The sequence below is a fragment of the Bos indicus genome, chromosome 4 (genome assembly GCF_029378745.1).
Source record: "Bos indicus isolate NIAB-ARS_2022 breed Sahiwal x Tharparkar chromosome 4, NIAB-ARS_B.indTharparkar_mat_pri_1.0, whole genome shotgun sequence".
NCBI lineage: Eukaryota > Metazoa > Chordata > Mammalia > Artiodactyla > Bovidae > Bos > Bos indicus.
The window spans coordinates 85965618-85992017 of NC_091763.1; the positions used below are offsets into that span (position 1 = coordinate 85965618).

The 26400-nt window shown below is 40.0% G+C and overlaps 1 protein-coding gene across 7 annotated transcripts in view; it reads left to right on the forward strand.

Annotated features, from left to right (window-relative positions):
- CPED1 (cadherin like and PC-esterase domain containing 1) overlaps positions 1-26400 on the forward strand; it is a 328209-nt gene that overhangs the window by 134887 nt on the left and 166922 nt on the right. For all 7 annotated transcript variants that reach the window (XR_011566295.1, XM_070788065.1, XM_070788061.1 and 4 more), the window contains 2 exons: positions 24117-24259; positions 25770-25842. Coding sequence is in view for 6 of the 7 variants with exons in the window: in XM_070788065.1 (XP_070644166.1) it covers positions 24117-24259; positions 25770-25842 (216 nt within the window). In the remaining variant the exon portion in view is untranslated. The remainder of the gene's footprint in view (positions 1-24116; positions 24260-25769; positions 25843-26400) is intronic.

A 26400-nucleotide genomic window follows, 5' to 3' on the forward strand; every position in this document is an offset into this window, starting at 1 on the left:
CCAGGATTTGCAAAGACCAACAGAAGTCCATGGCCTGTGGACATCATAGGAGCTCTTGTAAGTTAGTCTGTGAAGGCTCGTCCTCTTTCTGTCATTATCCCATACAGATGTATTACCTTGATTTCTGCTCCACTTCGCTGATCAGAAGATTATAAAAAAACAAGTGTTTAGAATAAAAACTGAGCTTGAAAAATGAGGTCTCTTGTAAGTAATGTTCTAAAGCAGTTTAAGCATCCACGGAGAACACCATTTTAATTTTTCAGTTTCTCATTATTTCTTCAATAGGTGAGCTAGCTAAGCCAGGCAGATATTCAAAGACAGAGGCACCATAATCTCTTCCTTCGTGCATGTGTGCATGCTAAGTCACTAGTCGTGACCGACTTTGGGATTCTCTAGGCAAGAATACTCGAGTGGGTTGTCATGGGGATCTCCTCCAGGGGATCTTGCCGACCTTCCGATCCCGTGGGGTATCGAACTCACGTCTCTTATGTCTCCTGCATTGGAAAGCAGGTTCTTTACCACTAGTGCCACCTGGGAAGCCTAGTCTCTTCCTTCACTAACCTCCTAATGATAAAGGTTTATTAAGATGAATCTTTGGGTAGTGGACCCACAAATCAAGGCAAAACTCTGCCATCTTCCTGATTTTTTCCATTTCTGAGAAGGCACCAAGAGAGTTGCTAAATTTAATTTCATAACCTTGATTCCTAGACTTGGACAATAAGGCTTACCTGAGTTTTGCATCCCTGTGGTAATGTTCAGAATCTCCTGAGGGCAAGAAAATATATTGGGAGGAAAAAAAAAATCAGATAAAGTGAAAGAATCAAGAGAACAAAAACTAAGCAGAAAAATTTACTTGCCTAAATACATGTAAAATTCTTGAAAGAAGAGATTCTGTTTATTTTTGATTAAAAAAAAACCTTCAGTACTTGACACAATACTTAATACTCAGCAGGCAGAAGGGAGAGAAATGGCTTGGAATAGAGACTCCACTCATCAAATTGCTGAAAAGAATAATCACTAATAACCCCTTTACAAAATGTGATGTGAATGCAAACTACTAATAGTGAAGACAATGACAGTAAATATCGCTAAAGTTTAATTACTTTAATGCCTAAGTTTATTCTAAAACATATACCTAGTGGAGAAGACAGGTGATATTTACATTTTCACATTAGGTAGAGAAACAAAATAGCTTTGCACCAGTATGTTCTGAAGATTATGGCGTGTTTGTCATTTTAAACATTTCTATTAACAATTTCCTTTATTCGTTGAGATGTATCTCTAAGGCTGTGACAAACTCTAGATACAAAATATTCCCAGATGTGCCAACTAGGTAAGACTGATTTGTCTGCTAAAGGAAGCCAGACTTTTGCTCCCTTCAGGAGAAAATCTGACTTGCATTTGTCTTATGTGATTTATGCATTGTAAGTTTAAGATGAAATACAGCCTTTTCCCTCCCATATATTAAAATGTGGCTTCAAATTTGAAAGAAACCGCAGTCTTCTCAGAAACCTATGTCGCTATGTGATGAGACAAAACAAAAATACTGTATTGCCCCCAAGTGGTCTTTGTAGGTATTTCCTGCACTCTCCAACAGTGAAGGAAAAAGAGAAAGCAAAAATACTGTACTTGGATAGCAAATCTTTGACCATTTTCTTTCACTGGATTATACATATTTATTCTTTAAAAATCATTTGATAATCCAGGTTGCGGTAGTAAGGATATATTGCTAAGTAGAGATTCTGAATGGTGGTAAATCTTCAGTGCAATTTAAATCGCCTAGGTCACACAATTATTTGTAATATCAACATTTGTAAGTTACAGGGGATTGTTTTCATTTAAGAAGATTTTGCAATACATAATTTTAGAAAAATTACTGTAACGTTATCACTAGCACTTTCTACTGAGCATTTGAGAGGACATTATTTTTATCCGCGTATCTTTTTGTGTACTTCTATTTGATTTCAACTTGAACTTCAAAGTGGTTTTTAACCTGAATTTCTTTGAATTATATACATGACCTAGTATTGTGAGGTGGAACTGAAGGTTTATCTTTCATTTCTCTGAATGTTGCTGAGGTAGATGAAGATGGATTCTTTCTCAGGATTCTGCACATGTCATCATGCTATGTTCTACACATACTATAATATACAAATGATTTATTTGCTTTTTTAAGTTCTCTTTGGAGCATCTTCCAGTAAAACAATCATTCTCTGACTTCCTCATTTCCTGACATGGAGCATCCCCACACCCCTCACTCTATCCTCTCTCTCATGCTTGTCCTCTCTCCCTCACTTCTGTACTTAAACCTAGATGGTAAAACCTCTGTGAAGCAAGTTTTACCATTTGGAGAAAGGGACTGTCAACAAGAGGGGAATTCCAGCTATCCCTACCTATTTGTTGTTGTTCTTCTTCAGTCATTAAGTCCTGTCTGACTCTTTGTAACCCCATGCACTGCAGCATGCCAGGCTCCCTGTCCTTCACTATCTCCTGGAGTTTGCTCGGACTCATGTCCATTGAGTCCATGAGGCTATCTAACCATCTCATCCTCTTCTCCTTTTGCCTCCAGTCTTTCCCAGCATCAAGGTGTTTTCCAGTGAGTCGGCTCTTTGCATCAGGTGGCCAAAGTATTGTAGCTTATGTGTCTATACGTGGTTGTGTGCCCCTCTAAACCAGTTTCCTGATGCCTGGTGTCTATAGTCTTCCAGAATCCAATAGTTCCAGCTATCACAATCACCTCTACCTGTTTAAAAAACTACTGTTCCAAAATGATTTCTACCAGAAATTTGATTCCAGATGTATTTGGAAGGCCGGAGGATTTTTCCACATACTTGATTACCCAAATCATCTACACAAAGAATATGTCCTCAAGTAACAGAGAGTGAAATTATCACGCTAAACTCAGAAGTCACGGAAGAAAAACATTATGCTGAGGAAATATGTTTCATTTTCATGCTTTCCGGGAGTTACTGTTAAAAAAGAAATGTGATTTTAAAATATGAATAGGACAATGATGACATCTTTCAGGCTGAGTGAGAAGCATATATCCAGTTGCATTTTTACTCTAAAGGAGCGAGAAATAAATCCTTATTTCAGGGTCTATAGTGCTTGATCTACAGAACTAAAAAGAAAAACCCCAAAGCATGACCTCTAGGGGCCTAAGAATGGATGTGCAGTAAGACGATCCTTGTACCAACTCTGTGAACTCAGGCCAGTCTTTGGATCTCTCTGAACCACTTTTTCTATCTGAAAAATAGGACTAGTTTCCTGTGGGTTAAATGAGTCTTTTGATTCCTTCTGCAGATATTTATTGGGCACTTCTCATATGCTAGACTTTGTGTTAGGTTCAACTGATAAGGTAACAAACAAAATGAAGGCCTTTCTTTCCTGGAGTTTATTCTTCTGATGAGTGGTAGTTGAAATACAGATAAAAACTAATTATACATATACAAAGAGATCCAGATAATAACTTTTTTACGATTTAAAATGCTCACTTTGCATTTAGTTATTACAAAACATTGGCTGTATCCCCCGTGTCGTACCAGACATGCCTGAGCCTGTCTTACTTTGTACCTCCCTCTCCCCTACTCGTGTATTGCTGTCTAACTTACTTCACTTGGCATAATGCTGATTTTTAATGTAGCTAAGAATGCAGTGACAAAGGATGATGTGTAGAAAGTGATGGAATTGCCCACTTCAGGAGAGGTAGAAAGATCTCCCGGATCAGGTGACATTTGAGCTGGAATTCATGGAGAAGTCTGAGTGTCCTTAGAAGAGCTAGTGGCCAAACATCCCCAGCGAAGGCCCCATTCCAACGCCCCGAGGTAGAAGAGTCCTGTCATCATCACACTGTCATCGTGTGGTCTGCCTTTTCACACCCACTCGGCCGCTGTGTGGAGAACAGATTGAAGAGGATTGTCAATGGAGATAGAACCGTCAGTTACAAGGCATCTGGGGGAAGAGGATGGTGGCTTGGATGTGTTGGTGAGCCGTGATCTGGAGGAGAGAAACTGATGACCCCTTTTGGAGGGCGAACAAGAGTCGCCGATGAGAGGGAGAGGCTAGATAGAGAGGGTTCAAAGAGGAGCCATCATATGAATAGTGATGCTCTTTGCTGAGACAGAGCGTGCGGAAGGGAGTGGACAGAGAAATGGGAAGTGAGGAAGTTGAGGCAGAAGAGAAGGTCCTGCTCTCCTGGCAGGTCACCCATCCCCATCGTCTGGTTGGTAGGCTCCTTTGCTCCTAACCTGCCTGAGAGTGCCACACAGACTAAATTCTTGTCTTAGAATTTGGTATTTCTTTTCCCCTGCTCACTTTCTTCCCTGCCTTTCTCCTCCCCATCCCTCTCTCCCTCCCGCCATTTCCAACAGAGGTATCCCATCCCTTCTAAGATATAAAGCAATGAGTATCTCAATAACTAGTTGCTCATCCTTTCCAGGGTTAATAGGCCAGTCCCAGGTGTCCAGGTACATATTACTGTAAAACAGCTGAGGCAGACGTGCCTTCTCAGTCACTGTGGGTTCAAAGTTTATTTTTGAAAAGATGGTACCTCAACTCCCAGATCAGTTCCCTTGGAGGGTAGTTGGAAGATCAAGTGCATTGTATTTTGATAAGAGAGTGAGAAGAGGATGCTTAGGAATCTGAGCACGTAGAAAGGGTTTGGGGTGGAAGCCAGAGTGAGGCTGGACGTGTTTGAAAAGAAGAAGCCAAACCTGAAGCAGCAGGTATTCGACTGAGCGTTCCAGGCACTAAGAATGAAGAAGCGTGAAGCTCATAGATCACCTTTTCCCTCAAATGGAAAGTTGATGAACAAAAGCAATGCACAGAAATTTCTTCTCTTTTTATCAAAAAAAAGAAGAAAACAAGACAATTTAAGCACAGAAAAAAGCAAATTGCTTCTTGACACAACAAATCACCCCTACACATAGTGGCTTTGTGCAACTAACTGTTACTATTTCTCATGACTCTGTGGGTTGGGTGGGCAGGCTCTGTTGATCTCTGCAGGCAGCTGGTGGGGCCGAATGGTCTAGCCTGGCCTCACTTGTGTGCTTGCCTGTTGGCTGGGTATTATCTGGGGCCATGTCTTGGCCACATGTTTCTCGTCATCCAGCAGGGACTCTGTGTTCTTTTATAAGGTGGCATTGTCTGGGTGCCCAAGAATAGCAAATGAGCAAGATCTAAAGGCCAAGTTCTTTTCAAGTGTTTGTGCAGTGGGTTAAACAGTTGACCCCCAAAGGATATTTTTGTTGTTGTTGTTCAGTCGCCAAGGCATGTCTGACTCTTTGTGACCCCATGGACTGCAGCACTTCAGGCCTGCTTGTCCCTCACCATCTCCCAGACTTTGAATTCATGTCCACTGAATCAGTGATGCCATCCAACCATCTCATCCCCTGTTGCCCTGTTCTCCTTCTGCCTTCACTCTTTCCCAGCATCAGGGTGTTTTCCAGTGATATGCAAAGGATATGTCCGTGTCCTAACAACCAGAACCTGTGAACATAACCTTATTTGGAAAAGAACCCTGGCAGATTTCATTCAGTTAATGTCTCAAATTGAGATCGTCCTGGATTATCCAAGCGGGCCCTAAATCCAATGACACACGCCCTTATAAATAACAGAAAGGCAGAGGGAGATTTGATGTACAGGTAGAGGAAGAGAAGACACACAGAGAAGGTTATGTGAAGATGGAGGTGGAGGTTAGTTACATACCCGCAAACCAAGGAATGCATACAGCCACAGGAAGCTGGGAGAAATGAAGAGTAGATTGTCTCCTGGAGCATTAGGAGAGAACGTGCCTCTACTGATGACTTAAGCTTAGACTCTTGGCCTCCAGAACTTGAGACAATACATTTTGGTTGCTTCCCCCCCCTTATTGGTGGAGTTTTGTTTGTTACTTAATTTTTACTGGGGTATAGTTGCTTTACAATATTATGTTACTTCTACTGTACAGCAAAATGAATCAGCCATACGTATACATATCTATTGTTGTTCAGTCACTAAGTTATGTCCAACTCTTTTGCAACCACATGGACAGTAGCCCATCAGGCTCTTCTGTCCATGGGATTTCCCATGGCAAGAATACTGGAGTGGGTTGCCATTTCCTCCTCTAGGGGATCTTCCCAACCTAGGGATTGAACCCACATCTCCTGCATTGGCAGGCATATTCTTTACCACTGAATCACCAGGGCCAATCACAGACTGGTTCAAAATTGGGAAAGGAGTATGTCAAGGCTGTATATTGTCACCCTGCTTACTTAGCTTATATGCAGAGTGCATCATGAGAAATGCTGAGGTAAATGGATCACAAGCTGGAATCAAGATTGCTAGGAGAAATATAAACAACTTCAGATATGTAGATGATACCAATCTAATGGCAGAAAACAAAGAGGAATTAAAGAGCCTCTTGATGAAAGTGAAAGAGGAAAGTGAAAAAACTGGCTTAAAAAGAAGATCACGGCATCTGGTTCCCTCACTTCATGGCAAATAGATGGAGAAACAATGGAAACAGTTGCAGGTTTCATTTTTCTGGTCTCCAAAATCACTGCAGCCATGAAATTAAAAGACTCTTGCTCCTGGGACAGGAAAGATATGACAAACCTAGATAGTGTATTACAAAGCAGAGACATCACTTTGCCAACAGAGGTCCATCTAGTCAAAGCTGTGGTTTCTCCAGTGGTCATGTATGGATATGAGAGTTGGACCATAAAGAAGGCTGAGTGCCAAAGAACTGATGCTTTCGAATTATGGTGCTGGAGAAGACTCTTGAGAGTCCCTTGGACAGCAAGGAGATCAAACCAGTCAATCCTAAAGAAAATCAACCCTGAATATTCATTGGAAGGACTGATACTGAAGCTGAAGCTCCAATACTTTAGCCATCTGATGCAAAGAGCCGACTGATTGGAAAAGACCCTGATGCTGGGAAAGATTGAAGGCAGGAGGAGAAGGGGATGACAGAGGATGAGGTGGTTGGATGGTGTCACCGCCTCAATGGTCATGAGGTTGAGCAAACTCCAGGAGATGGTGGAGGACAGGGAAGCCTGTCATGCTGCAGTCCATGGGGTTGCAAAGAGTCAGACATGACTGAGCGAGTGAACAACAACAGCAACACCGGGGCCATGTACACATATCCCTTTTCTTTTGGACTTCCCTCCCTTTTAGGACACCACAGAGCACCTATTAATAGAGCACAATGTGTTCCCTTCAGTTGTCTACTTGATACATAGTATCAATAGCGTATATACCTCAACCCCAGTCTCCTGTCTGACTCCAGAGTCATATGTTGGTTTAAGTCACCATGTTTGAGGTAAATTGTTACAGCTGCCGCAGGAAAAGAAAACAGTTTACATCACCTTTGCTAATGTCCCATTACCAAAGAATATCACATGGCTCAGCCAGGGTTCAGTGAGTCAAGAAATAGACCCCACCTCTGCATGAGAGGAAGTGGTGAGCCGACAAGAGTGGGAAGAATTTGCGGCCAGTCTTTGCAAACTGCCACATCAATGAAAAGAAAGATTTTCACATTAGAGCAGATTAATGGCAGGTTTCGCCAATAGAATTTAAATGGAAGGACAGAGAAATATTCAAACTAGGGGCAGGAGACAAAGAGGAAAATAGAGGGGAGGGCGTCTTGTCTAATGACTTAGCCCCTGTAGTTGAGGATGAAACTTCTAATGATTGTATGCCCATCATAAAGAAAAGTGGAGGAAAAAATCTCCCTGTAATAAGTGGTGGGAAATCAGGGTGTTTAATCTCGCTGTCTTCTTGCATGTGTATAATTTTTATGTTTGATCATGGAGTCAAAAATAAAGGAAAAACCATGTTGATGATTTCTGTGATCTTTCATAGTCACTTCAGCTCAATTGTGTTCTGAGATTGTTGAAAGGGTACCTATGTGCTGGCAATATGGAGAGGGACTCGAGAGAAATGTTGGTTTTTGCCTTCAAGGCGCTCTCCAGTGAGTGCAAAAGACATATGTTGACTGAAAAAAAAATGTTTCACTAACACATATTTATAAGTAATTCTAATAAGAACTGAGTGCAGTAAATGGCTGGTTTGCAGGAATAGTCAAGAGTCAGAATTATTCCAGTCTGGAGAAAGTGAGGTAGTTTTCATAAAATAAGTGGTATTTTAGCTGAGCTTGGAAAAATGAGTAGAGTTTCTTTAGGAGTAGGGAGAGGATGTTTGCATTTCCTTTGGATAAACATCATGAAGCACGCAGGTGGAAGGTGGGCTATAGACTCAGAAATATGAGCTGCTTTCATTGGCAAAAATGTGTATGTATTCCAGAGTGGGAAGAATCCTAGGGTAGCCTGAAGTAGGAAGGATGGAGAAAGAAGAAAGAGGCAAAGGCCTCAGGATTGTGGAGTCAGAGGGGGAACCAGAAGAGCTATGTTAGAGTCAGATCATGAAGGTCCTGAATTTCATGCACAGTAGAATGTAAATGGAGAAGACAATGGCACCCCATTCCAGTACTCTTGCCTGGAGAATCCCATGGGTGGAGGAGCCTGGTGGGCTGCAGTCCATGGGGTCGCTCAGAGTTGGACAGACTGAGAGACTTCACTTTCACATTTCCCTTTCATGCATTGGAGAAGGAAATGGCAACCCACTCCAGTGTTCTTGTCTGGAGAATCCCAGGGATGGTGGAGCCTGGTGGGCTGCCGTCTATGGGGTCGCACAGAGTCGGACATGACTAAAGCGACTTAGCAGCGGCAGCAGTAGCAGCAGAATGTAAAAGGGGCTTCCCTGCTGGCTCGGCTGTAAAGAATCTGCCTGCAATGCAAGGTCAGGAAGATTCCCCTGGAGGGGGTCATGGCAACCCACTCTAGTATTCTTGCCTGGAGAATCCCGTGGACAGAGGAGCCTGGTAGGCTACAGTCCATGTGGTCACAAAGAGTCGGACATGACTGAATAGACTGAGCATGCACACAGAGAATGTAAAAGGACCCCACTGTTATTTTATACATCTGAATGTATTCTCATGCATGATCTCATCTGATACTTTTAAGAACCCTGCGAGATCGGGTGCTATGTTCCTCACCCATCCTATGGATGAGGAAATGAAGATTCATGATTTAGTAGAGATGACAGAGCTAACAAATGTGATTAGAATTAGGACTCAGATCTCCAATGAATAAAATATCTCTTAATTACTGCTTCACTCCTTGCAGTATTAGGCCATGGCCTGTGTGCCCTCCATAAAGCATGCTGACTGCTGGACACAAGAGCTCAGTGCAAGTATCTGTATGCTTAAGTTGTCATGCTCTGATGAACTGGAAGTGCAAAAAAAGACATACTTGCTTCTGTAAAAGCAAAGTTGAATATTTATAAAAGAATCAATTTAGAAAAACTGCAGGTGGATTAAATGTGATGTAACAACTTTCAGGGGGCTTCCCAGGTGACTCAGTGGTAAAGAATCCACCTGCCAATGCAGGAGAGGCAGGTTTGATCCCTGGGTTGGGAAGATCCCCTGGAGAAGGAAATGGCAACCCATTCCAGTATTCTTGCCAGGAGAATCCCATGGACAGAGGAGCCTGGCAGGCTACAGGCCGTGGGGTCGCAAAAGAGTTGGACACAACTTAGCAACTAAACAACCATAACTACAACTTTCAGAGTATGAGGGGGTGGCATTGCAAGACCTGGAAAGATTCTGCCGAGATTTCTTGGCAAGTATTTTTATATTCTTGCTTTAATTGAGGTTGTAACCCACTCATGGGCGGGGTTTCTGTAAGTTAGATAACTGGCAATTCCAGTCAGTTGACCAATAGGTTTGGCTTTGTAAGACTGACAGAGGAATATACATTCATGTTTTCCAAATTAAAATGTTTAAGCAGAGCATATGTCACTTTTGAGCTCTCATATAAAAATAGCTGTCCCTTTGTAGCAGAAATGGTAAAAGGGCTTCTACTGTTTATTATACCACCTTCTTCTGTAAATATTTGGGACATCTAAAAATTAAAAGACGCTTACTCCTTGGAAGGAAAGTTATGACTAACCTAGATAGTATATTGAAAAGCAGAGATATTACTTTGCCAACAAAGGTCCATCTAGTCAAGGCTATGGTTTTTCCTGTGGTCATGTATGGATGTGAGAGTTGGACTGTGAAGAAGGCTGAGTGCTGAAGAATTGATGCTTTTGAACTGTGGTGTTGGAGAAGACTCTTGAGAGTCCCTTGGTCTGCAAGAAGATCCAACCAGTCCATTCTGAAGGAGATCAGCCCTGGGATTTCTTTGGAAGGAATGATGCTAAAGCTGAAACTCCAGTACTTTGGCTACCTCATGCGAAGAGTTGACTCATTGGAAAAGACTCTGATGCTGGGAGGGATTGGGGGCAGGAGGAGAAGGGGACGACAGAGGATGAGATGGCTGGATGACATCACTGACTCGATGGACATGAGTTTGAGTGAGCTGCAGGAGTTGGTGATGGACGGGGAGGCCTGGTGTGCTGCGATTCATGGGGTCGCAAAGAGTCGGACACGACTGAGTGACTGAACTGAGCTGAACTGAACTGGACCTTCATGATTTGAACTGTGCTTCATAAAGATGACTCTGGCAACAATGAAGGAGTAAATGATTTGGGGGTAGGGAAAATAGAAGTTGGTAGTCAATACCACAAAGAGAAGACATCGTTTTGGGCTACATAGAATTACGTTGAATTAGAATACTAAACTATGAGCTTTTAAACTATGCATCATATTTAAATATTCATTTAAAATATCCTATATAAAAGAATGAGTTTTGTTTGAACACTGGTAAGAGAGAGGTATAGATATGAGAGACATATGAGAGAATAGCAGAAGGCTGTGATAATTCTAGCACGGATTTAACAAACTTTAACACTACAGCCTTCATATGTTAGGGCAGTTTGCTCTATCATTTTCTTTATTGTACACCCAGAACTCATTATTTTTATAATGAATGCATTTCCTTTTTTTTTTTTTTGTGATTGACCATGAAACTTAATAAGACCTAAAATAGATGCTCTGCGTAAAATATCTGGAAGGTAAGTGGAAAGTATTTTCCCTTTTTACTTTCTTATTCATTTGAGAGTATTTATAGATATATGGGACAGGTTTCTTTCTGTTAAATGCATCCCTCTTTGCTGATTTTGTACTTCATGTTACAAATATTACTAGTTGTAAATATTACCAAATTGCAATATCATTTTCTACTCGACAATTAATAAATGATGGAAAAATTTCCAGATAACCCACAGACATTATTTTACCAGAGGCTTAAAGACGATCTGTGCTTTAACTATAATGGAAATATTGGTGACCTACTTGAACAATGGCATTCATGTAAAGAAAATGAGTAGATATATATCCACAGAGTCCAATGATAAAACCTTTACAACTTCAACTTTTGCTCTTTACTCTAAAATCTCTCTGATCCTTTATATCCTACTGAGAGCTTCTAGAAGGAGCCATAAAGATAACCTGCCAGTTCTGTGAGAAGGTTGAATATAATTCGATCAGGGTTCTTCCATTCAAAGCAAATAATTAAAATTTTATGCTCTGCATAGCTTTTTGTATTTTGGCACCTTGCTCCTGATCAATCCTCTCATAGTATGAGAAACTTAAAAATTTTTAACCATGAAACTGGTTAAGAATCTACTTTCTGAATTTCCAATTTTAATATATGCTTTAAAGCTTAGGGTTATTAAGAAGTACAAATGAATACAATTATCCATGTCACTGGAAGCATGATACTTACTTAAATATTGGAGTTTTGATCTAATTCCAGAGAATGAGTAAAAACTATCCTAATTTAAGTTCAGTCAATTAATTTAGTTTTCCTGTGGTTTACCCTAAAGCTAGCCAATTTTCAGTGAGCTAAAACAAATGATGAGAATATTTATGTTCTTAAATCATTTGACTTAACACAAAATTTGTTCTTGATCCTAGGCAATTTGGTTTAAGTTACTTAGAAATTTTCTTAGTTTCTCAAAAAACTACACAGATGTTCAAGGTGTTGAATTGATAGTTTAGATGTGTGGGTGTTTGAGAATTGTGACAATTTCAAATACATTTTCCATGAAAGTAAAAACAGATGATTCATTCTTCAGTATTTCAGGGTCCATCCGCTTTCCCGGTGGCTCAGATGGTAAAGCGTCTGTCTACAATGAGGGATACCTGGGTTCGATCCCTGGGTCTGGAAGTTCCCTGGAGAAGGAAAAGGCAACCCACTCCAGTACTCTTGCCTAGAAAGTCCCATGGACGGAGGAGCCTGGCGTCCATGGGTTTGCAAAGAGTCGGACACGATGGAGCGACTTCACTTTCACTTTCCATTTTCCTAAACCCAGTGTACTCAAAGCCACAATGGCAGAAGTGATGCTGGGGCTTTGTGGCCAAGTAGATTGGCTTCAATATGAAAATGGCTTCATGTTGGTTACCTCTTAACTGTAAAAACGTTGGCAGATTACTTGTGTTCTCAAGCCTCAGTTTCTTCATCAGTAAAATGGAGATAATGAGCATCAACCTCATAGCATTGCCATGATTATAAACAAAACAGTGCATGAGAAACGCACAGTGTCTGACATATGGTGTCAGCTTGGCTAAGGGTTGGGAAGATCCCCTGGAGAAGGAAATGGCAGCCCACTCCAGTATTCTTGCCTGGAAAATCCTATGGACCGTGGAGCCTTGTAGGTTACCATCCATGGGGTCCCAAAGAGTCGGACACAACTGAGCGACTTCACTTTCACTTTGGCTAAGGTTAGTGAGTATTATTAAGTGTGATATAGAATTATATTCAAATACCACATGAGCATGAAATGAAATCAGTGCTTACATCAGTGCTTAGGTTTGTAATTTAGTCATTGCTACCCTCCCTTTCTCCCATCTTTTTTCCTCTTTTCCTTCTGTTTTTATATATGGGATCCCCCCTCCCCAAATCATGCTCCTTTAAAACATGAAGGAGACTTCTTGCTAAGGTCCAGAATGCTCTCAGCACTTCATCTCCTACCATAGCCCTCTGATGGGCAGCAGATGTGTCCTGTGGACCAGACACGTCCAGAGCTGTGATCCTCAAGTGGGGTATTGTGAGCCTCTGGGGAGCCATGAAGACTCTCCAGGTTCACAGGCCCAGAGATAGTTTCAAGAGAATCAATGCTGATAACTTCACCTTTCACATATACACCTTCCTAAAATTTCATCTCGCTGAGACTGTGCCTCTAAAGCAGGTGATTTTTGCCCCCATCCCGGCATGGACACCCCTCTGCTCTTCAAAAGAAAAACCTAGCACTCATCTATCCCTAATATGACAATGATTGCTCCAGAGTGAAAAAATTCTGCAACCCCTCCCCCAAACAGACACACTTAAATATGGTTTTTACAAAAATTCTGCAACCCCTCCCTGAAACAGACACATTTAAGTAAGGATGTTAATCAATAACTGACAAATCCTCCACAACTCAGGTTGTTTTCAGTTTTTTAACAAAATTAAATATTTCATGATAAATCATTGTGTGTTCTTTTAATATACTTTGGAGGGAGCTCAAGGAGTCAAGTCATGTTGCTCTAAGTAAACCCTTCCATTTACATCTGTGTATTTGTGTGAACAAACATTCTCCATGGTTACACTGAAAATAATATCAGTACCAATGCTGAACCCTTCTCATTCTAACAATAAATACTATTGTCTTCAGTTTAGTTCAGTCGCTCAGTCATGTCCTGACTCTTTGCAACCCCATGGACTGCAGCATGCCAGGCTTCCCTGTCCATCACCAACTCCTGGAGCTTGCTCAAACTCATGTCCATCAAGTTGGTGATGCCATTCAGTCATCTCATCCTCTGTCATCCCCTTCTCTTGTTGTCTTACTGGATACAAAAGTCCTTAGTTGCTCAGTCTTAGCTGACTCTTTGCAACCCTTTGACTGCAGCCCACCAGGCTCCTCTGTCCCTGGGATTTTTCAGGCAAGAACATTTTCAGGAAGAACATTCTTCCTCTAAGGGATCTTCCCAACCCAGGGATCGAACCCATGTCTCCTGCATCTCCTCCATTGTAAGTGGATTCTTTACCCGCTGAGCTATTGGAGGAAGCAGTGGATACAAAGACTCAACTAACTTAATAAAAAGAATAATTTCCGTCTAAGGGGTGCATTTTTTTGTTTTAGAAATTATTTAAGATTTGTATGTATGCCTATTTCTGAGGTATTCAGATTCCTTCAGTTACATTTTAAGAGTTCAGTAAATGCTAGGGAAAGAGAATGGTTAGTTCAGAGTAAGACAGACAGATCCTAGCTGATTTTGTAAAAGGCAGAATAATAATATTGATCAAGAACTATATACTTAAATTCCAATGTATTAAAAAGAAGTAGATTTGAATGCATACTTATTCCCCTTTTAATTTGGAAAAGAACATAGATTCTGGATTTCATGTATTTAATTGTGTCCTTAGTTCTATCATGGATAAAACTGAGTCTGATCTCTTATGTGATATTGATCTTTTAACTTGAAACGATCATTCCCTAGGCTTTGCATTCCATCATATTTGTTGTTCAGTCTCTGTTGTGTCTGACTCTTTGAAACCCCACGGACTGCAGCACGCCAGGCTTCCCTGTCCTCCACCATCTCCTGGAGTTTGTGCAAATTCATGTCCATTGAGTCGGTGATGCCATCCAACCATCTCATCCTCTGTCGTCCGCTTCGCCTCCTGGCTTCAGCCTTTCCCAGCATCAGGGTCATTTCAAATGAGTCGGCTCTTCGCATCAGGTGGCCAAAGTACTGGAGCTTCAGTTTCAGTATGAGTCCTTCCAATGAATATTCAGGGTTGAAATCCTTCAAGATCTGGTCATTTTGGGCTGGCCAAAAAGTTTGTTCAGGTCTGTCCAAAGGTGTAATGCAAAAACACAAATGAATGTTTTGGCCAACCCAGAAAATGTGTCCTTTATTCTGGATTGCTCCTACTAGCATTAAAGCTTGCTGTGTGGTATTTTTCATACTAAACAATATTTCAAGGTTAAATGATCGTTTCTCAATAAAACAGTTGTTCTGAGGAAATGGAATAGAGATGGAAACCATTTCCACTATTTGCAGGAGCTGAGAAATGGAGCAAGGGAGGAAATATTTTTTATTTTGTTTCTTTTGCATAATTTATAACCATTAAAAAGGTGCTTTTTTGGACTTCCATGGTACAAAATTAGCAAGTGTTTAAACATGATTGTTGGAGGGAGTGAGGCTGTGAAAACTGCAGTATTGTTTAAATTTTTTCTTAAATTGTGATAATGTATACATAAGGGCAATGGCACCCCACTCCAGTACTCTTGCCTGGAAAATCCCACAGATAGAGGAGCCTGGTAGGCTGCAGTCCATGGGGTCGCTAAGAGTTGGACACGACTGAGCGACTTCCCTTTCACTTTTCACTTCATGCATTGGAGAAGGAAATGGCAACCCACTCCAGTGTTCTTGCCTGGAGAATCCCAGGGACGGTGGAGCCTGGTGGGCTGCCGTCTGTGGGGTCGAGCAGAGTTGGATACGACTGAAGCGGCTTAGCAGCAGCAGCATACGTAAGGACTTCCTCTGTGGCTCATTGGTAAAGAATCCGCCTGCAGTGAAAGAGATGCAGGAGATATGGGTTCGATCGTTGGGTTGGAAAGATCCCCTGGAGGAGAGCATGGCAGCCTACTCCAGTATTTTTGCCTGGAGAATCCCATGGACAGAGGAGCCTGGCAGGCTACAGTCCATAGGATTGCAAAGAGTTGGACATGACTGAAGCAACTGAGCATGCATGCATGCAATGTGTACATAAAATTTACCATCTTAACCATTTTAAGTGTATGGTTCAGTACTATTAAATATATTTATATTGTTGTATGATTGGCTTCCCTGGTGGCTCAAACAGTAAAGAATCTGCCTGCAATGTGGGAGACCCGGGTTCGACCCCTGGGTTGGGAAGATCTCCCAGAGAAGGAAATGGCAAACCATTCTTGTATTCTTGCCTGAAGAATCCCATGGATGGAGGAGGCTCCTCTGTCCCTGAAAAATCCCAGGGACAGAGGAGCCTGATGGGCTACCGTCCATGGGGTCGAAAAGAGTTGGACACGACTGAGGGACTAACACACACACACAATCAGTCTCCAGAATTTTTGCAGAACTGAAATTATATACTCATGAAACAACTTTGCATTTCTCCCTCCCCCTAGCCACTGGCAACCACTATTTTATTTTCTGTTTCTAGGAACCTGACTACTCTAGATACTTTGTATAAGTGAAATCATACAGTGTCTTTTGTGACTAGAGTATTTCACCTAGCATAATATCTTTAAGGTTCATCTGAATTGCAGTGTCTTTCCTTTTTAAGGTTGAATAATATTACACTGAGCTTCCCTTGTGGCTCAGATGGTAAAGAATCTGCCTGCAATGCAAGAGACCCGAGTTCAATCCCTGGATCAGGAAGATCCCCTGGAGAAGGGAATGTCAACCCACTCCAGTATTCTTTCCTGGAGAATTCCATGGACAGAGAAGCCTGGCAGGCTACATCCATGGGGTCTCAAAGAGTTGGACATGACTGACCGACTAACACTTTCACTTACTTTCAATATTACATTGTCTGTCTATTCTATCTTTTGTCTATCCATTCGTCCATGGATGTATACTTGAGTTGCTTCCACTTTTTAGCTATGTGAATAATACTGCCGTGAACAAGAGTGAACAAATAAATCTTTAAGAACTTGTTTCCAATTCTTTTGGCTCTGTATCCAGAATTTGAATTTCTGCATCCTATGATAATTCTATTTTGATTTCTTGAGGAACCTTCATACTGTTTTGCATAAGTGTCTGCACCACTTAACATTCCTACCAACAGTGCTCTAGGGTTCTGATTTCTTCATATCCTTTCTCACACTTAATATTTTATGGGTTTTTTGATAGTAGTCATCCTAATGGATGTGGGGTAATATCTCATTGTGGTTTTGATTTGCATTTTGCTAATGACTAATGATATTGATTTCTTGGTAAAACTCTATTAGTCTTTGCCCTGCTTCATTCCCTATTCCAAGGCCAGATTTGCCTGTTACTCCAGGTGTTTCTTGACTTCCTACTTTTGCATTCCAGTCTCCTATAATGAAAAGGACATCTTTTTTGGGTGTTAGTTCTAAAAGGTCTTGTAGGTCTTCATAGAACCGTTCAACTTCAGCTTCTTCAGCATTACTGGTTGGGGCATAGACTTGGATTACTGTGATATTGAATGGTTTGCCTTGGAAACAAACAGAGATCATTCTGTCGTTTTTGAGATTGCATCCAAGTACTGCATTTTGGACTCTTTTGTTGACCATGATGGCCACTCCATTTCTTCTGAGGGATTCCTGCCCACAGTAGTAGATATAATGGTCATATGAATTAAATTCACCCATTCCAGTTCATTTCAGTTCTCTGATTCCTAGAATGTTGACATTCACTTTTGCCATCTCTTGTTTGACCACTTCCAATTTGCCTTGATTCATGGACCTGACATTCCAGGTTCCTATGCAATATTGCTCTTTACAGCATCAGACCTTGCTTCTTTCACCAGTCACATCCACAGCTGGGTATTCTTTTTGCTTTGGCTCCATCCCTTCATTCTTTCTGGAGTTATTTCTCCACTGATTTCCAGTAGCATATTGGGCACCTACTGACCTGGGGAGTTTCTCTTTCAGTATCCTATCATTTTGCCTTTTCATACTGATCATGGGGTTCTCAAGGCAAGAATACTGAAGTGGTTTGCCATTCCCTTCTCCAGTGGACCACATTCTATCAGATGTGGTCTGTCCCTCCACCATGACCACTGGACATCACCAGATGGTCAACACCAAAATCAAATTGATTATATTCTTTGCAGCCAAAGATGGAGAAGCTCTGTACAGTCAGCACAAACAAGACCAGGAGCTGACTGTGGCTCAGACCATGAACTCCTTATTGCCAAATTCAGACTTAAATTGAAGAAAGTAGGGAAAACCACTAGACCATTAGGTATGACCTAAATCAAATCCCTTATGATTATACAATGGAAGTGAGAAATAGATTTAAGGGCCTAGATCTGATAGATAGAGTGCCTGATGAACTATGGAATGAGGTTCGTGGCATTGTATAGGAGACAGGGATCAAGACCATCCCCATGGAAAAGAAATGCAAAAAAGCAAAATGGCTGTCTGGGGAGGCCTTACAAATAGCTGTGAAAAGAAGAGAAGTGAAAAGCAAAGGAGAAAAGGAAAGATATAAGCATCTGAATGCAGAGTTCCAAAAAATAGCAAGAAGAGTTAAGAAAGCCTTCTTCAGCAATCAATGCAAAGAAATAGAGGAAAACAACAGAATGGGAAGGACTAGGAATCTCTTCAAGAAAATCAGAGATACCAAAGGAACATTTCATGCAAAGATGGGCTCGATAAAGGACAGAAATGGTATGGACCTAACAGAAGCAGAAGACATTAAGAAGAGATGGCAAGAATACACAGAAGAACTGTACAAAAAAGATCTTCACGACTCAGATAATCACGATGGTGTGATCACTGACCTAGAGCCAGACATCCTGGAATGTGAAGTCAAGTGGGCCTTAGAAAGCATCACTATGAACAAAGCTAGTGGAGCTGATGGAATTCCAGTTGAGCTATTTCAAATCCTAAAAGATGATGCTGTGAAAGTGCTGCACTCAATATTCCAGCAAATGTGGAAAACTCAGCAGTGGCCACGGGACTGGAAAAAGTCAGTTTTCATTCCAATCCCAAAGAAATGCAATGCCAAAGAATGCTCAAACTACCGCACAATTGCACTCATCTCACACACTAGTAAAGTAATGCTCAAAATGCTCCAAGCCAGGCTTCAGCAATATGTAAACCGTGAACTTCCTGATGTTCAACCTGGTTTTAGAAAAGGCACAGGAACCAGAGATCAAATTGCCAACATCCACTGGATCATGGAAAAAGCAAGAGAGTTCCAGAAAAGCATCTATTTCTGCTTTATTTACTATGCCAAAGCCTTTGACTGTGGATCACAATAAACTGTGGACAATTCTGAAAGAGATGGGAATACCAGACCACCTGACCTGCCTCTTGAGAAATTTGTATGCAGGTCAGGAAGCAACAGTTAGAACTGGACATGGAACAACAGACTGGTTCCAAATAGGAGAAGGAGTATGTCAAGGCTGTATATTGTCACCTTGTTTATTTAACTTATATGTAGAGTACATCATGAGAAAAGCTGGACTGGAAGAAACCCAAGCTGGAATCAAGATTGCTGGGAGAAATATCAATAACCTCAGATATGCAGAGGACACCACTCTTATGGCAGAAAATGAAGAGGAACTCAAAAGCCTCTTGATGAAAGTGAAAGTGGAGAGTGAAAAAGTTGGCTTAAAGCTCAACATTCAGAAAACGAAGATCATGGCATCCGGTCCTGTCACTTCATGGGAAATAGATGGGGAAACAGTGGAAACAGTGTCAGAATTTATTTTTCTGGGCTCCAAAATCACTACAGATGGTGACTGCAGCCATGAAATTAAAAGACGTTTACTCCTTGGAAGGAAAGTTATGACCAACCTAGATAGCATATTCAAAAGCAGAGACATTACTTTGCCAACAAAATTTCGTCTAGTCAAGGCTATGGTTTTTCCAGTGGTCATGTATGTATGTGAGAGTTGGACTGTGAAGAAGGCTGAGTGCCAAAGAATTGATACTTTTGAACTGTGGTATTGGAGAAGACTCTTGAGAGTCCCTTGGACTGCAAGGAGATCCAACCAGTCCATTCTGAAGGAGATTAGCCCTGGGATTTCTTTGGAAGGAATGATGCTAAAGCTGAAACTGCAGGACTTTGGCCACCTCATGCGAAGAGTTGACTCATTGGAAAAGACTCTGATGCTGGGAGGGATTGGGGGCAAGAGGAGAAGGGGACGACAGAGGATGAGATGGCTGGATGGCATCACTGACTTGATGGATGTGAGTCTGGGTGAACTCTGGGGGTTGGTGATGGACAGGGAGGCCTGGCGTGCTGTGATTCATGGGGTCACAAAGAGTCGGACACGACTGAGCGACTGATCTGATCTGAATGATATTGAGATCTTCTCATATGCTTGTTGGTACAAACTGTTGTTAATTACTAATATACTTCTTTACTTTGAGAAAATGAAAGCTCCCCTCTCCCACATTAATATTGAGAGAAATTCTGGTAAACTTTAATAAGATACAATCCTATTAACTACTGAAAATTCAAAATATTGAAATATCAACATTCTGCTAGAGTTTCCCAGTTAGTCAAGAACATGACTTAAAAAAAGAACCCTCTAATATTGGTTAATCTTTCATCCCATGTTTTAACTCATATTAAATTTTCTTATCTTAGAAATTCTCTTGAACAGCTGTGAGCTTCTATTTTTCAAAGATTTTATTACAGGTCACCAGAAGAATGCTCATCTTCCCTCTCTCCTGAGATGGAAATGAGAGATACACATGTTGTCTGTCGTAGGGAGAAAATTTGTTATCCAGAAGCTCCAGTGAGCTATTTCTTTTATCAAAGTCTCTGTGGTTTCTGTAATACTATACTTAGGTTTATTTACTCAACAGTATTTACTTAATACCTGTCCTGTGTTAGATACTGGCCACTCAAAGATAAAACGGTACAGTGTCTGCCCTGACAGAGCTCACGGACTGGCGGTGAGAGCATCACCATGGACAGTTAGCAGGTTTAACAGAACAGCGTCTTTTGCCACCGAGAACAATCTGCCGAAGATCTCATGGGTGGATCAAGGAAATCAGCTGGGTGAAGCCCAGAATTTAGTGCAGGAGGGGCTGTGAAAGTGGAGTCGGAGAATGAGGTGAATATAAGGGAAATTTAGAAATATTTTAAGCTATCAAAAACCTAACTGAAGTTTTCCTACAAATATTTTGAAGTCCATCCTCAGTTTCTCTTGTCCTTCCATTTTTAGTTGATTATTTCAACCCATTTACAAATATTTCAGGAAGTTCCTTGAATGGATAGATGTGAAAATTACAAATACCTTATTGGTTTATTGCTTGAATTTTACACAAGTACAAACCAATGGTGATGCTTTAACTGCCTGGTTTTACAGCCCTGATCTTACAAGGTCATTTTGTACATAATTTATTTGCATTTAATTTGTATTTCATTTTTGCACTGAAGTAGGAAAATTTATAGTTCATAAAACAGTTTCATGTCTTGTGAAACATTTTAAGATCTTCTTTTATTCATTTTTACCTCACTACCAAGGCACTGCTTTCCCTGGGATCTTATAGTCTCATGTTTAGGTAATTTAAAAACATCTATTAAAAGTCTTGATCTAGAGACAAGGATGTCTCCATGATATTTGAGTTCATGGCTGACTTTAACTTAGCAGTGAAAGTGAAGATGTTATTTCAAGTAACATTTGTGCTTGGGTTAAGGAAGCTCCTGAGTGAGAAGTGGGTTCTGATAACTTTGAATGGAATTACTATCAAATAATCTCAGATTTGACATTGTCTCATGAGATCATTAAACACATTTCTCTTTTTCTACATGTGAGCACATTGAGATACATAAAACTCAGGTATTTGACCAAGAAAATACAGTTAGTATAACGAAAAACAAAATGAGCAGACACTCAAAGAATTCTTCCACTTAGCCTCCCTGGATTAGTTTCAATAATTGACATAACTATTTTGCCCTCTCTGGACAACCTGCTGAAAGTTGATGATTAAAAAAAAAAAAAGTATTTGCATAAGTCTACTTTCACTTCCTACATATGTAGTTTGCTTGCCACAGTACTAAATAAATTAAAGAAGCAACTCATCTAAAATCTTCTTTGACTTGAAGGACTTAGATAAGTGGAAATGCATGTAATGAAATAGAAGGAAATGGATATAGAGATAAAGACTGGTAACAGAACAAATAGAAAAATGAAAGAAGTCTCTTTTTTTGAATTGTGCTTTTTAAATATCACTGCTATCTCTTCCCTCCACATTTCTGTTTGTAAGGGCAGCTGTGTCTTGTCCCCCTGCTACATGATTGTAGGTTGAGGGTAGTTCTCCTCTTAGCAGTCTGAGTTTTAGGGAAATGGGAGGAAAGATTTTGGTCCTTCAGTTCTCTGCTTTCATTTCTCCTGGGACATGTATGGGATCTATTTTATTGAAAGGCTTATCAGATATATTTTAAATGTTCATCTTTGAAGGAATGCTGTGGACTTTTGTTTTAATTAATAAAATAAGCTAATGTGTACTGAGTATTTGATGTCTGATGGGTGGTGGTGGACTTTTATGTGAGAGTCCATTCTCTGATTTAATCCTAGCAATACATCTATAAAGTTACTGTTAGTAGACTCACAAGGCCTCGCAATTTACAGGCACAGAATCAAAGTTGAACCTGGGACTTTTAGCCTCTAAATCTATAGAGGCTACTGTGCTAAGTACCTTGTCCTCCGAAGTTCAGCACACAGTGCTTACACATGCGAAATTACCTGTGTAATTCTGGAATTTACATGTGACAATTAATTACAGTCAAAAATTAAGAAATATACATTTCCACAGTAGAAGAATAAATACAACCCTAAACATTAATTTGCTAATTATTTTTCACCATGGAGGATATAATTTGATAATCAATCTTACAGATCCTATGTGTTACACAAACGTTTCCAACCTTCTTAAATTATTAACCTTGACCCCTGTGATATTCAGGAAACATATAAATGGGAAAATGCAATAATATTATCAGTAACCCTTTCTATGTAATATGGTGAACTGAGTGAAATGTGATGAGTTACTTTTCTTTGGAAAAACATGTTACTCTGTTTTGACTCAAGGGTGTTAATACTTCTAGTGTTAGCCTGGATTTGTTTTCTTTTGATCCTACAATTACTGCATTCATTTTCCTTAGTCCTCAGAGAAGGAAAAACATCCCAATTGCCAAATGCTAATGACATGTTTATAGGGTCTTAAAGTGTATATCTCATTATGTTTCTGTTTTTCAGCTGGGAAAAGTTTATGAAGTCAGCATTTGTTTCTTTTGGGGGAATTTTGCTTGTATATTTTAAAGATACATTTACCATCTCCCTCAGGTGATTTGTGCCAGTATCTGTCCTTCATTATTAGAGCAACCAAAGTTTTTCCCTTTGCAGTCTTACACAGCTTAGATAAATTTAGTCTGTTCTTCCAAAAATATTAGTAGTATACCTGCTGCATGTTTTTTCTGAAAATATTTTTTGTTCTTCATTTTTGAAAGTGTATGCTTACCCAGAGACAGTTTATGAATCAATATGAGGTTTATTTTATACTTTTTAAAAAGTTTGACTTGAGCCTTGGTGTTGAGCATTCTGAAGATATAGTTTTGTGGTTGTGATTATTTTAATATTTAAGCAAATAAAAATAGCTATTTGTGTTTCTTTGAAGGCATAAACCTAACATCCTGCCCATTTTTGTAATGAGGCCCCATTCTCTCCAGTCATACAAAACCTGAAATGAAAATTTCAGGACACTGAGGTTTTCTTAGATTCTTCCCTGGTTGGCTAGCGCTCCCACACCATGAAGAAGAAGAAGCAATTTTGATGTAGTTCTTTTCGTTCTCATACAAAAATCATGCAGGAAAGGAATAATAATAAAAAGCTTAGACTTAAATTTTGTATTTTACAGTGACTTCTGATTTGGCAACTCTCTTGTTGGTAGGTTGTAACTCATTTTAAAGAAAAGACACAAAAATTCGAAGTGAGTTGCAAGTCCAAGTTTACCTAGATGAAGTGTCCCAAGTTCAACTTGGCAGTTCAATCACAAGCTCTGTGATACTCGCACTTCACTTTCCATGGTGAGATGCCGTGGAATGAGGAGAAAAATGGAGTAAGCGCCTTTAAAATAACTTAAATTGCGAGATATTTTGGTATCCCACATTCAATCAGAAGGCTTGTAATATGTTTTTAAACGTATATAATATATATCACATTGTATAATATGTGATAATATATATTTGTTATACAATATACCTTACGTATATTGTATACTCTTTCAGTATACTTTATATATATCTTAGATGATCAAATTTTCCTTTTTAAGGAGTTTTTTTGAGTGCGTCAAAGACAGATAACCTAAAGAGATCTTTCACATTGTTCATTTGGAAATGATAGAGAGACAAACTGAAATTGTCCTTTAAACATATGAATCCTTTACTTTGTTCACAGCTGCAAACATTTTTTGAGACATTCCTGAGAGCCAGTTCACCTCTTCAGGCTTTTGATACCATGAGGGAAGCCATTAGCAAACTCCTACTAGCAGCTGAAGTATTCAGTGAAACATCTACTCTGGGACCAAAGATCTTTCAAAGGTAAAAGCAAATTTTAATGTTAAAAAAAAAAACCAAAAAACCTACCTTCTAAAAATTGATTGTTAATAAAAATGTATCTTAATTATCACAAGTAGGTGCTACTTGGAAATTTGTATGTAATATAAAGTATGAACTTCTAAACTTATGTTTTGTAATTTGTAGACCCTAAAAGTTCAGAGTATGTTAAAGACTCACAGTATTTAAACAGTGGTGACAAAAAATAAAGCACAGTTAATATGTAAATTATTTTTTAAATTGTAACCCCTTTCAAGCTCACCTATTTTTATCATATATGCTTTCCATTGACTAATTATATTTTTATTTATGTGCTTTTATTAACAAAATTCAATAACTCTTATCTCCACATCTCATCCAGTTTACTTGAATATAATTTAATGCCTTTTTCTAGGGAAATGTTAAATCTAGCATGTTAAGAAAAGGAGGTGCCTCCATATAAGTTTTATCATGCTTTCTATGTGAATAAGAATGCTTAGCATGGAGAAGTGGGAGAGGTTCCTTTCCCATATTGTGTGTTTATGGAGTCAACTTCATTGTTTCATTTAATGAGTTATGAATACTTTTTATATATCTGTATTTTCTGTAGGTAATGAAACAGGTTCCAAATCCAAAGATAAATTGTATTTAATTTTAGATTATCTAAGCCACTGCTCTTTGTAATCAGTATAGACGTTGAAATTTAACCACAGTGATTATTAATGATGTAGTACCAAATAATACAGTAAACATAGCAAATATAACACATCTTTGTTACCATCTGTTGTTTTTATTTTATTTTTATTAGAGTACAGTTGCTTTACAATGTTGTGTTACTTTCTGCTGTGCATCAATCAGCTGTACATATACATGTATCCACTCTTTTAGATTTCCTTCCTATTTAGGTACCACAGAACATTGAGTAGAGCTCCCTGTGCTATCCTACAGGTTCTCATTGCTAAGTCGCATCAGTTGTGTCCAACTCTGTGTGACCCCATAGACGGCAGCCCACCGGGCTCCCCCATCCCTTGGATTCTCCAGGCAAGAACACTGGAGTGGGCTGCCATTTCCTTCTCCAATGCATGAAAGTGGTCGCTCAGTCATGTCTGACTCTTGGCGACCCCATGGACTGCAGCCTACCAGGCTCCTCCATCCATGGGATTTTCCAGGCAAGAGTACTGGAGTGGGGTGCCATTGCCTTCTCCAAGGTTCTCATTAATTATCCATTTTATACATAGTAATATATATATATATGTCAATCCCAAACCACCAATTCATCCCACCCCCATTACCTGCTTGGTAACCACAAGTTTGTTCTCTCCATCTGTGATTCTATTTCTGCTTTGCAGATGAGTTCATCTCTACCATCTTTCTAGATTCCACGTGTAAGTGACACTATACGGTATTTGTGTTTCTGACTTATTTCACTCTGCCTGGCAATCTCTAGGTCCATCCACCTCTCTGCAAAAGGCACTATTTCATTCCTTTTTATTGTTATCCTGTGTTTTTATTTCAGATGCAGATTATGTTTTCAACTTTTAACTTTCGATATTGGTTACGGCAGTGTCAGGTCCCCTGTAGTACTTCAGGTGAGTATGCCAGAGTGCTCACGGGAGCTTTCCTTTTGGCTGAAGGGTGTGTGTGTGTGTTGTTGTTTTCATTCATTGTAACCAATCAATAAATGCAACATGCATCAAACTTACAACAAACTTATATTTGTGCTTCCTTGGTAGCTCAGACGGTAAACACTCTGCCTTCAATGCAGGTGACACAAGCGATGAGGCTTCGTTTGACCCCTGGGTCGGGAAGAGCCCCAGGAGAAGGGAATGGCAACCCGTGCCAGTATTCTTGCTGTAGTTCAAAGAATTAACTAGTATATGGAGAGTCTATGATTTGAGTTACAGTGCCCACTCTGCTTTCCTGTTGAACAAACACACATTTTGTTTTTATGGTTCAACCACTATTTATGAAGTAATGTGGCATAAAGCTGAGTATGTGTTAATGCAGGAAAATAGACATCTAGCTGAAGAAGGCACTGGCGACCCACTCCAGTACTCTTGCCTGGAATCCCATGGGTGGAGGAGCCTGGTAGGCTGCAGTCCATGGGGTGGCTAAGAGTCGGACACGACTGAGCGACTTCACTTTCA